The sequence below is a fragment of the Dasypus novemcinctus genome, chromosome 13 (assembly GCF_030445035.2).
Source record: "Dasypus novemcinctus isolate mDasNov1 chromosome 13, mDasNov1.1.hap2, whole genome shotgun sequence".
Taxonomy (NCBI): Eukaryota; Metazoa; Chordata; class Mammalia; order Cingulata; family Dasypodidae; genus Dasypus; species Dasypus novemcinctus.
In genome coordinates this window covers 97,997,615-98,009,914 of record NC_080685.1, presented here as the reverse complement: position 1 = coordinate 98,009,914, position 12,300 = coordinate 97,997,615, and the positions used below count along the sequence as shown (strand labels likewise).

Sequence of the window (12,300 nt, the reverse complement as noted above, 5' to 3'; positions counted from 1 at the left end):
CCTTTTAAAAATATCATTTATCTAAGAATTAGATTCTCTTTTTAATTTTAATGGGAAAAAAATGGTGAGGATTGGGGGAAATATCTGAAGAGATAATGGCTTCTTTCCAACATAAAGGGGGAGGGAGGATGAGGTAGGTTCGATTTATTTGGGAGTCCTGAATAGTTCAGTTCCTTACTTGCAGAACAGTCCTCCCTACTGCATGTCTTACTAAATAAAAAACTGAGATAATTCTAAATATAGCCAAAGAGAATAATTTCAGGTGAGGTTCACTATTAAAATAAAATTGTCACCATTCAAAGTAGGATACTGTTTACTTGTGAAGTCATCACAAGGAATATATACCTATGAAAACATCACTGAAACCAATCAAAGACCCCAAAGTCCTCCTGTCTTAATATGCTTGGTTTAGGGGGAAAAAATCCCACAATAACATTAAATTATCATCAACGAACTTATTAGTTTCCTGGCAAGAGAATGTGAATGACTAAGATCTTACTTGGAGAAGTCTTCAATCCAGTCATATTGAACATATAGATGTTGTCATCTGTGCAGTTAGCAAATAAAGTAGAGCCAGTTGAATCCAAAATCAGATTTGAATATCCTGAAGAAAAAAAAAAAAAAAGGAAAACTTTAGTTAGCATGTCCTGTTGACAGTGAGGAAATAGATCATTTCAAGAGAAAAATTATCAAAATTCCATTTTTCTCAAATATATACAAACTGAAAATAGTCTTTAGTATTTTGTCTTTTGAACATCAAAAAGCAAAACCACAATATAGACTTAATAAAGTCTATATTGCTGAAAACTAGCTTCATATTTATTTTTGAAAAATTTCTAATAAAAATTCACACCTCCCAATAAGTCATACAGTCTATGCAAAGGCTTACCTAGTTTTCGAGTGCTGCTACCTGGATATAAGAAAGACTTGGATGCTATGGGTTCTTGTCGATAAGCAGTATAATTCTTGCGCAAATCCCATACTTTGATTATCCTAAAAGCCAAGACAAAGAAATAGTTGTTTTGTAGACCCTCTCTCAACTCCAACCAGCTTCACTACACTGAATGTGAAATCATTTTTAATCTAATTCCTCTGGCATGATCAACGAGGTACAGTGAGGACATCTCGTTAGGAAATGATCCAGCTATCTCAAGCTTACGATTCTGGCAGAACGGAAAAAGATGTGATACGGGTCACTCTGAGTTTATTCCAAGGGAGCGGAAAAGGAAGATGAAGGCTTGGTGCTGATAGCCATTGTTCCATTGTTTTTAGGGGGAAAAAAACACAAAAAACTTCCTAAGCCTTTAATACTTTGCCTATATCCTTTGACACCAAAAGAAACAAGCTCTGTCCCTATGGTTATGTTTCTATACATAACTCTTTAAGTAATCTAAATACATCTTCCTGTGAAAAAGAGAAAAGAATTTTTTTCACTCCCGGGAGAATTATCTTATCTTCTGCTTTGTAGGCAACTTAAAAACACAAGCTTGGTGGAAAAGAGTAGTAGCCTTGGAAACAAACAGACCAAGTTTTCACAGCCATTTACAAGCATACCTAAGAACGTGTATATTCCTTCCTTTGTGCCTAAGAATTTGGTCCAAATAAGCTTTAATGTCCAAAGGATACAATGGAAGTCTAGTTTAATCTTTTCAAATAAATATTTTGAAGGGAGGAATGCCTTAGAGATATTATAGGCAAATAAGGGGGCAAAAAGGTGTTTAAAAAAGCAAATACTTAGGGAAGCGGATTTGGCTGAATGGATAGAGTGTCCACGTACCATATGGGAGGTCCAGAGTTCAAACCCAGGGCCTCCTGACCCATGTGGTGAGCTGGCCTATGCGCAGAGCTGATGCATGCAAGGAGTGCTGTGCCACGCAGGGGTGTCCCTGCGTAGGGGAGCCCTATGTGCAAGGAGTGCACCCAGTAAGGAAAGTTGCCCCATGTGAAAAAAGCGCTGCCTGTACAGGAGTGGTGCTGTACACATGGAGAGCTGATGCAGCAAGATGACGCAACAAAACGAGACACAGATTCCAGGTGCCGCTGACAAGAATACAAGCGGACACAGAAGAACACAAAGCGAATAGACAGAAAGCAGACAACTGGGGGCGGGAGGGGGGGTGAGAGGAAAAAAAAATAGATCTAAAAAAAAAGGAAATAATCAAAGAAAAAGTCTACAAAGCAACTAATCAATAAGTATCACAGACTTATTTGGAAGCCAAAGATTCAGACCAATCATGGAGAGCAGGTATGAGAAAATCATTAGGTTTTATACCATCTAGTTAAATTGTTCCCAGAAATGCCAATTTAATGCCTAGAATAAAATTTCTTCCTTTAGGATATTGCTAAACCTGAAAAGGTAAAATCCAAAACAAGAAATTTTACCCATTAAAGAAAGAATCATTTGCTAAACTATACTACATTAGACAAACAAGCTTCCTTTTCATATCAGCAGCAGCAGCTAACACTGCTCTTATGTGCTAAGAGCTATATCTGTACTATCTCATTTAATTATTTCAGCAAACGTCCTAACTAGATAGTTTCCAAATCTATAATTCTTTTCAGCTGAGGTACTCATTGTGTTGAAAGCTAAAAGCACACACATTCAATTATAATGGGACCAGGTGACTTCCCCATTGTAGATCATGAAAGGGATCTACTCAAAAGAGCCAAGAAATAACGACTCTTACCCATCAACAGCTCCTGCTGACACTAATGTATTCTCATCTTGAAAGAGGACCACAGTAACACTCTGCTGAAAATCCTAACAGCACAAGAGAGAAAAAAAGAAGGAAATTCTATCCTGAGGATCACAATCTTCATCATTAAGAGACCAAGCTGCTAAAATGATGGCTTATTTCCAAGTACAGAGTTAGACTAAATCTTTCCTCTCCAATAATATAGATGTTCACTCAGAAATAATTTTAGCAAGGAAATGACCTAACAGTGTTAACATATAGTGTAATAGTTATAACATACAGTGTTAACACTTTGACTTGTACAAACTGATGATTTAAAAGTGTTTACTTGTCTAAGCCTACTGGAAAAAGTTAAAGGGACTCAATGGAGTTCTATCTCCCAATTGCTTTTAACAAGTCCTCTTGGCTCAGAACCCGATTAAATGTCTGAAATGTAATTATCTATTTTAGCTTCATCTAGCCTCACAGAACACATACCAACCCTGTTAGTTTTCATCCATGCTCTGTATTTTAAGTTCTAATGTTTCAACAACCACACTTACCCAAAATATTAACTTGGACTCTACAAACCAAGAATATTAGAAAAATACACTGATGACATTAATGGGTGATATTTTTTAAAGAAAAAAAACAAACCATATTATGGACATAGTTTGAGTTCTGATTATAAATTGCTAGAAAGGCACTATGTTCTACCCAAATGTTTCTCAATATATGAAATAATATTTTGCCAAGTTATTTTAAAAATATACCAAAAACTCCCATCTTTTCTGTACTTCATATTATAAGAAAAACAGGGATGTCCCCCCACCCCAAGTAGAAACTGGATCATAGTACTTAACATACGTCATCCAACTACTACTTCCTTTTTCTAAAGAATTATACTGCAGGTATGTTTATATGGGTATGGGGAAGGGGTTGTTATAAGTTCAGAACCTTGGGCCCTACTCCAGAACTACTAAATCAGATCTGTAGAGATGAGGCCCAAGAAGCTGTATTTTTAACATGTTCTCTAGGTTACTCTTATACACGAGAGTTTGTGAACCACCACTATTAAGTACTGGATAAGTATTAAGCAATAACTACTCATATTAAGAGAAAGTGATTTACTTTTACCTAATAAGGAGCTATAAAATAACTCATTTTCTGTCCAAAAAATGCCCTGAAATGAGATTCTACACTACTGTTAAAATCTGCACACCTGTACGTTCACATCTAAAAAATCTTACCACAGAAGGAGCAAGTCCTTTTGAATTCTGTTTCTTCTTGGGTTTTGAAGGTGTTTGCTTGTCTAAGGTATTGTGAGCACCACTGATTTGATTCACTTGCCTATAAAACCCATCTGAAAGATATTTCAAGGAAACCCACTTAAGTTTCAGAACCTTTGATCCCATGCTGAATGTAACATTTGCACTTAAGACCCCAATATGAATTAATTTATTAGATTACTGAAATTAGAAACCAAACCAGCTGCACTGCATCTTCTGAGATTATAATAAGCAGGGAGATACATCACTGCTTTCTTCTTAATGGCATGGGAAAATGGAAACTTACATTTAATTTAGTCTAATTTTTAAAAACCCCACCAAAATAAAGGATTTAATTAAAAGATAACATTTACCATTGAGCCCATGTATTTATAATTTATATTCCATCAATTACTTAGGCAAACAGTATTATAATTTAGAATGCAATATGAGGTAAATATGTGAGGATGATACAGCAATCACTATGATACTGAGAATTAGAATATTGAGTAGAAAGGGGCAATTGTGAACATATGTGCCCCCTGGTGGTCATCAAATGAAATTAACCCTTCCACTCAATTAAGTGGTGATTCCACATCTGGCAAAATTAAAACGGAACTAGACTACCTTTTTTGTTGCACCTAGTGTCCCAAACCATAATGTTGCCATCTCTTCCACCTGTGCAGAAGACAGCTGTGGGGAAATAGTTCATTAAGAGGTTAACAAAAATGGGCAATAATACATGCATGTCAATTTAAGTTTCTTAGAGTATTATATGCTAGGTACTGTATTTGGCACTGGTGATTAAAAATGAAAGAAAAAAAAAAACACAATTCACACATCAGTTTAGTAGAAGTGAAGTGTTTGGCCTAATTTCTCAAAACAAAGTCATTTTTATGGATGGTTAAAAAAATGAAAAAATACTCAACAAATAAAAGAAAATAAAGCTGTGAAGGGAAGGGATTACAAATAGCTCAAGACACAATGTTAAACAAAACAATATAGAGCTATCCATACTGTCTGATATCCTTTATGTTAATATTTGTAAAACAACAGAAAATACTATATAAATTGCAGTAAGAATAATGATGAACTTTTGGAATATTGGGTTAATTAAAATTTATTATTAAAAAAAGAATAAAGATGAACAAGCAAAAGTCGAAGTAGAGTGGTTATCACATGTTAGACATTATCCTAAATGCTTTACATAAATGATTTCAAGCCATTTTATTAACTCTATGAAGTAGCTATTACTATCCGTATTTATAGACGGGAAAACTAAGTAAGGAACAGAGAAGATAACTTGTGCAAGTAGGAATCCAGAGCCTATACTCCAAACTTCCAAGCTATAATGTCTCTATAAAAAAAAGAACAAGAGTCATACCAAATTTGTGAATGTGGTTGCTTCTGGGGAAGGAAGGGGAAAGGGATTGGATGGGGGGACATAGGAAAACTTCAATTTTATCTTATGTTTTATTCTTTAAAATTAAATTTTTAAAGTTCTGTTTCTTGTATCAAAGAGTAGCTAATAAACTGATCCTCTGGATCCACCTGTTAGCGCTGGACAAAATACAAAATCCAACTACCTGAGGGCTCTGTGGAGACTTAAAATGTGATTTTTTTTAGAGAGGAGTCACCTGAAGCAAGGTTAAGTTCCTTTGTGTGTGTGTGTGTGTGTCCTTATCTTGAGTGCAGTTGTAGTTGCAGCATTGGTACCAGGCACCTAAATCACCAATAGAAAAACTGGCCATTTTTCAAGGGAGAAGAACCAGGAAAGGGAGATTCAAGGCAATGAGAGCTGCTACAGAGAGAGAGGGGAAACCTGGGGGAAAAAAAAGTAAAAGGGAACCCAAATTCTGTGTTTAAACTCAGCCCAAATCACTGGATGACTCTTGAACTATGTATGCATGGGAAAAGTTGAAAGGAACCTATAACTAGGATTTAAGTTAAAGAACTGAATTGAGAGGAGTGGCTATAGCTCAGTGGGTGAGTGCCTGCTATGTATGACGTCCCAGGTTCAATCCCTGGTATCTCCTAAAATTTTTTTTTAAAAGTATTTATTTTCTTATTGGAGTAATGAAATTGTTCTAAAACTTTTTGTGGTGATGAATGTATAAGATTGTTATTATACTAAAAGCCACTGATTATACACTTTGGATAGATCGTATGGTTTGTGAATGCATCTCAATAAAACAGTTTAATAAATAATCATGCAAGAAAAGCCAGAAATAGCAGCTATGTATAGCAGGGGAAGCTAAGAGAGATTGAGAGGTAAAGACTTTCTTATTTGTCTGTCTTCTGTTTATTATTATTATTGAAATAATGAAAATGCTCTAATAATGACTGAAGTGATGAATGCACAACTATGTGATTATACCAAATATCACTGATTGTACTTCAGATGAACTGTATGCTTTATTAATACGTATTGATAAAACTCATTGTTTTAAAAGAACGAACTGAGTTGAAATCTGACCTCCCGCACATCTGCAGGCATGACGATTTGTGATTTGAGACTGACAAAATTAAGTACTTGTTAAAACATCAACTCTTTTCCTAGCAATAAACAGAAATCTAGAGTCCAATATACCACTCACAATGCCCAGAATACAATCCTAAATAATTTGACATACAAAGAGGCAGAAAAGTATGAGCCATTCTCAAAGGAAAAGATTATCAACAGAAGTTAACATTGAAACAATCCAGAAAATGATTTATCAGACAAGGTTGTAGAGTAGATATAACCACGCTCAGTAAGCTAAAAGGAAAATACTCTTAAATCAATGAAAAGATGAGAAATCTCAGTAGAGAAAAAGAACTGTAAACTTGAAGGCAGATCAGGGGAAATCATTCCCTCTAAGCAGGGGTTCTTAAGGGGTCTGTGAGCTTGAATTGAAATTCAATAAAACATTCTAGTGGGGACATATTGGTGCGGATGTGATATATTTATTAAATAATACACTTAGCAAAGGGTCTGTGGAACAGAAAAGGTTAAAGACCCCTGCTCTAAAGGAATGTGAGAAGAAAAAAAAGATTGAACATTATGTTAAGTGAAAGAAGCCGGTCACAAAATAACTATATATTATATGATTCTATTTATGTGAATGTCCAAATCAGGCAAATCTATAGAGCCAGAACATAATTTAGTGGTTGCCTAAGGCTTGGGGGGATGCAGGTGGATGGAAAGTGACTGCTAATAGGAATGGGGTTTATTTTTGGAGTCATGAAAATGTTCTATATTTAGATTGCAGTGTTGGTTGTACAACTTTGTGAATATACTAAAAACCACCAAACTGTACACTTACACAGATGAATTTTAGGGTATGTACTTTCTATCTCAATAAAAATGTTTTTAAAATTTTGAAAAAAAAAAGGAACAGCACCTGCATGATTCATGGAGCAATTTCAAAAGGTCAATATGAGTAACTGGAGTCCCAAAAAGAGAAAGAGAATTGGGCAGAAAAAATTTCAAATAAATAACTTCCCGAATTCAGTGAAACACATAAACTTACAAATTCAAAAAGTTCCACAAACCTCAAAGAGGATAACTTTGGAGGCAACCATGTCTAGGTAGTGGAAAAATCCTCAAAGCAGCCAGGAAATACGAAATATTACAAAGAACGACATGATGACTCAAATGATAGCAGAATTCTTAAAAGAAACCTTGGAAAAGAAGAATACGGAGCAATATCATCTAGTAATGAATGAAAAAACAAAAAAACAAAAACCTGCCAACCCATAACTCTCTATCAAACAAAAATACTCTATAGAAAAGAAATTGAAGTGGACATTTTCAGATAAAGGAAAACTATGGGAACTCACTGTCAACAGACACATACAGCACGAAATGTTTATTCCAGAGTCATCAAAATGGTACACGGGTAACTGTAAAAGACTTTTCTTTCAAAGCATTTCTTTTAGGATTTATAAAGTATACAGAGGTGATACATTTGGAAACTATTTAACATAAAGGACAGTAAGGGGGTGGTAAATGGACCCACATGATAGTAAAGTTTCTATATAATATGTGAAGTGATATAATGCCAACAGATAAAATAGAATTCTAAAATCAATGGTCAAATAATCCAAAAGAAGGCAGGAAAGAGAACCCCCTGGCCCCCCAAATAAGGTGGGAGAAGACAAACAGAAAATAAATATTAAAACAGCAGACATAAATCCAACTAGGCAATAATTACTTTAAACAGCAATGACCTAAACACTACAATTAAAAAGCAGAGATTACCTGGGTGTATTTAAAAAAAAAAAGCAAGACCTAACAATACGTGGACTATGAAAGACCCATTAGAAGTATTAAAAAAGATAGATTTAAAGTAAAAGAATAGGAAATTATGTACCATGTATCATGCAAAGCATAGAAGGCTAAAATGGCTATATTAAGTGTCAGACAAAATAAGTTTCAAGAAAAACAGCACTATCAGAAATAAAGAGATGTTTCATGGTGATAAAAGGAACAATTGATCAAGAGGACACAACAGTCATAATATAGATAATGGTGTAAGATCTTGGATAAAGGATGTTACTCAACCTTAGCTGCACATTGGAATCCCTTGAGGAGTTTAAAAAAAAAAAAAGATTCCTGGTCCATCTTCCAAAGATTCCCATTTAATCAATATTTTAAAAACCTCCCAAGTGAATCCCTGGCCTAAGAGGAAGGACAGGATTTAAACAGGAGAACGAAGAATCGTTCTTTTGAATAAGACAAGGAAAGTTCAAGTATAGGTAAGTTTGTAGGAGGGGAAATAGAAGTACATTTATAATCAATTTTAATTAAACCCCCCTCCCCACATTTCTGAGTCAATTCTATTGCTTTCAGACAGACAATTCTCTTGCTTTTCAAATAAAGGAAGTGATCTCCTCCTCAAGTTTCCTTTAGACTTAACTCCATAAAAATCATTAGGTAATATCCAATTTGCAGAGTGAGTCTTTGTAGCTATCAGCTGGGCCAACCTGATAGAACAAACAGTTTTCTGGAGGTATCTTTAAAAATGTAGACATTTAGGGTAGGCAAATCCTAGCAGTATAACTATTTCCAATTAGAACTGTCTGTAAAATCCTGCCCATGGAGGCCTGAAAAAAACTGGACCAATAATATTTCCTATCATGCTATCTTAAAAAATAAAAAAACAAAACAAAAAAACCCCTAAACATTTATATATATGGTCCTTAGTCTTTTTTAAAAGCATTTCATATCTCTCATTTTTCTGCTTCCAGTATTTTTGTTAAGTTAGAATAGGTATTAGTCACATCATAAGGAAATGAAAGCCCAAGGAGATAAAAATGATTTTTCCCAATATTAGCCAGAGTCGAGAATAAAACACAAGCCTTCTGTGTATGATTGTAAAGGCTGTGCCCCATATAAGAGCTGGTGAGCAGGAGCAAAATCTAGTCTGTGTTTTACCAATCAAACCTTAAGGGGCAGTGTCCACCCAGACTAATTCAATTAGTCCAAGTGGCCCATTTATTTAGAGCTGTGGTAAGAGTCACTTGCACCAATTTCTAACACAGTGCTATTTCTACTAGAGCACATTGGCAAAGATTCACAAGTACAGAATTTTAAAAATTAAGCAAAAGGGACTAAATTACTCTTTAGATTTCCATAACCTTACATTCACATTTTTTGAGACATCTCAACAACCCAGCTTAATATTCCTGAGTGCTGAATTAATGAGAAACAAATCAAAATAAAAAGCCAGAAAAAAGAGTTCATTTAGATACCCCTACTAAGTTTTTACCTAGTTTCTACAGCACTCTGGCACATTATATTACTCTCTAAATCATGCTCTCCATTTTAGCAGTTAAGTAAATACAGTTCAAAACATACTATGGGATTGAACTGTTTAAAGTAATTACAAGGTAAATTTTTTAGTAGAGAATTATGTACAGTCTTTTAGCTTTCCACCCCAGTCTTATACCCCATTTAAAATTTAATAAGTTGAGTTAAAGTAACTATTCAACAAAAAGATAAAATGTGTGCACAACCAGCAAGATGGCGGCAGAGTAAGGTGCTCCTAGAGTCAGCTTGTACTACAGAGCAGTTAGTAATCACCAGACCTATCTAAAGCACCTGTTTGGGGGCTCCAGGACACAAGAAGAGCATCCTGCAATATCCTTGAAAGAATGGAAGGAGGAGACTGCCCATCTGCAGAGAAGATTCTTAAGTAGAGCACTCCACACCCCGAAGGCAGGTGCCCATCCTTCACTGGTGGCACAAGCCACTTCAGGAGCTATTCTATGGCTGGAATTTTAAGCTCCATTTCCCAAAAATGGGGGAGGAAGAGAGGGTTGGGCACCAACTTCAGCCACTGAGTGGGAAATTCGGTGGGCTAAAGTATAATCCTAAGAATAGCTAAAGTTTGAACCTGTCCAAATCAGGAAGAGGCCTGTAGTCATCATTTTAACTCCACCCCTGGCATGAGGGAAGCAGGACAGACTGAAAATCACAGTGCTGGTAGGGACCAGCTTCTTTCCATCCAGATCAGACTGCAGCTCTAGCCTAAGCCCCAGCCCCACCTCTGGCAGGGAGGAAGCTGGCAGGACCTGCACCAACCAGCCTCTCTGGGTAACTGCAGGTACATTTGCCTGGCACAGATCGAATAATCACAAGTCTACCAGGGCAATTGCGGTCATCTTGGACCCACACTGGATAATTACTGCCCATCCCTGCAGCTCCATCCCTGCCCCAGGCAGGGGAGAAAGGGACGTGAAGCCTTATCAGTCTCTCTGGGCAACTACAGTCTAGGTCTGCATGATTTGGATTATTACACCTGGCTGTGACTGTGTCCTGACCCCTGGTTGGGAGAGGCTTCCTTGATCCTTGGGGCAATGAGGGCAGCTTGAGCCTCCACAGTTCACAGCACCAACTACATCCTTGGCTCTTCCTACACAACCAGCAAGGCAGAAAGGGCAGAAAGCCCTAAACTAAAGAGAGAAACTGCACCCAGAATAAATACAGCTAGTAAGCCAGATGCCAAAACACCAACAAAAAATTACAATCCACACCAAGAAACAAAAAGATATGGCCCAGTTAAAGGAACAAGATAAGCCTCCAGATGACATAAAGGCGTTGAGACAACTAATCATAGGTGTTCAAACAAATCTCAATAAATTCAATGGGATGGCTATCAAGAGGACACTGGATGAGCAAAAAGAATCTGAAAGCATACAGAGAAAAATAGCAGATCTTAAGGGAATGAAAGGTGAAATAAATGAAATTTAAAATACACTGGAATCATATTATAGCAGATTTGAGGAGGGAGAAGAAAGGATTGGTGAGCTTGAAGAAATCGACTCTGAAAGCAAACATACAAATGAACAGATGAAGAATGGAAAAAACTAACAAGGTCTCAACAGCAAGAATCGTGCAAACATATCATGTCATGGGTGTCCCAGAAGGAAAAAAAAAAAGGGGGCAGAAAGAATATTTGAAGAAAAAAAGGTGGAAAATTTCCCAACACTATTGAAGGACATAGATATCCATGTCCAAGAAGCACAATGTACTCCCATCCAAACAGACCAACTCTGAGACACATACTAATCAGAATGTCAAATACCAAAGACAAAGAGAGAATTCCGAGAGCAGAAAGAAAAAAGCAATGCATAGCATGTAAGGGATACCCAATAAGATTGAATGATGATTTTTCATCAGAAACCATGGAGGTAAGAAGACAGTGGTATGATATGTTTAAGATACTGTAAGAGAAAAATTTCTGGCCAAGAAACTTATATCCAGCAATATTGTCTTTCAAAAGTGAGGGCAAGGTTAGAATATTCGCAGATAAACAGAAACTGAGAGAGTTTATAACAAAGAGACTGGCTTTGCAGGAAATAATAAAGGGTGTGCTACAGCCTGGAAAGACAAGACAGGAAAAAGAGGATGGAAGAGAGTCTAGAAATGAAATCTATATCAATATCAATAAAAGTAACTAAGTATCAAAAGTGGTGAAAATAAAATATGACAGATAAAACCCAAATATTTAGGAATAAACTTACCCAACAATGTAAAGTAGTTGTATTCAGAAAACTATAACTCATTGTTAAAAGAAATCTTAAAAGTACTAAATAATTGGAAACACAACCCATGTTCCTGGATTGGAAGATTAAATGTCATTAAGATGTCAATTCTACTCAAAATTGATGTAAAAATTCAATGCAATCCTGATAAAAATTCCACCAGTATTTTTTTTTAAACTGGAAAACACGATTATCAATTTTATTTGTAAGGGTAAAGGGTCCTGAATAGCCAGAAACATCTTAAAAAGGAAAAGCAAAGTTGGAGGACTCACTTCCGGACTTTAAATCATATTACCTAGCTACAGTGGTAAAAACAGCATAGTACT

The 12,300-nt window shown here is 36.0% G+C and overlaps 1 protein-coding gene across 1 annotated transcript in view; it reads right to left on the bottom strand.

Annotated features, from left to right (window-relative positions):
* DTL (denticleless E3 ubiquitin protein ligase homolog) overlaps nt 1–12,300 on the bottom strand; it is a 39,352-nt gene that overhangs the window by 18,470 nt on the left and 8,582 nt on the right. The window contains exons 6-10 of the mRNA XM_058275173.2: nt 4,571–4,636; nt 3,926–4,038; nt 2,688–2,761; nt 890–993; nt 500–604 (exon numbers count right to left, since the gene is read on the bottom strand). Of these exons, the coding sequence (XP_058131156.1) occupies nt 500–604; nt 890–993; nt 2,688–2,761; nt 3,926–4,038; nt 4,571–4,636 (462 nt within the window). The remainder of the gene's footprint in view (nt 1–499; nt 605–889; nt 994–2,687; nt 2,762–3,925; nt 4,039–4,570; nt 4,637–12,300) is intronic.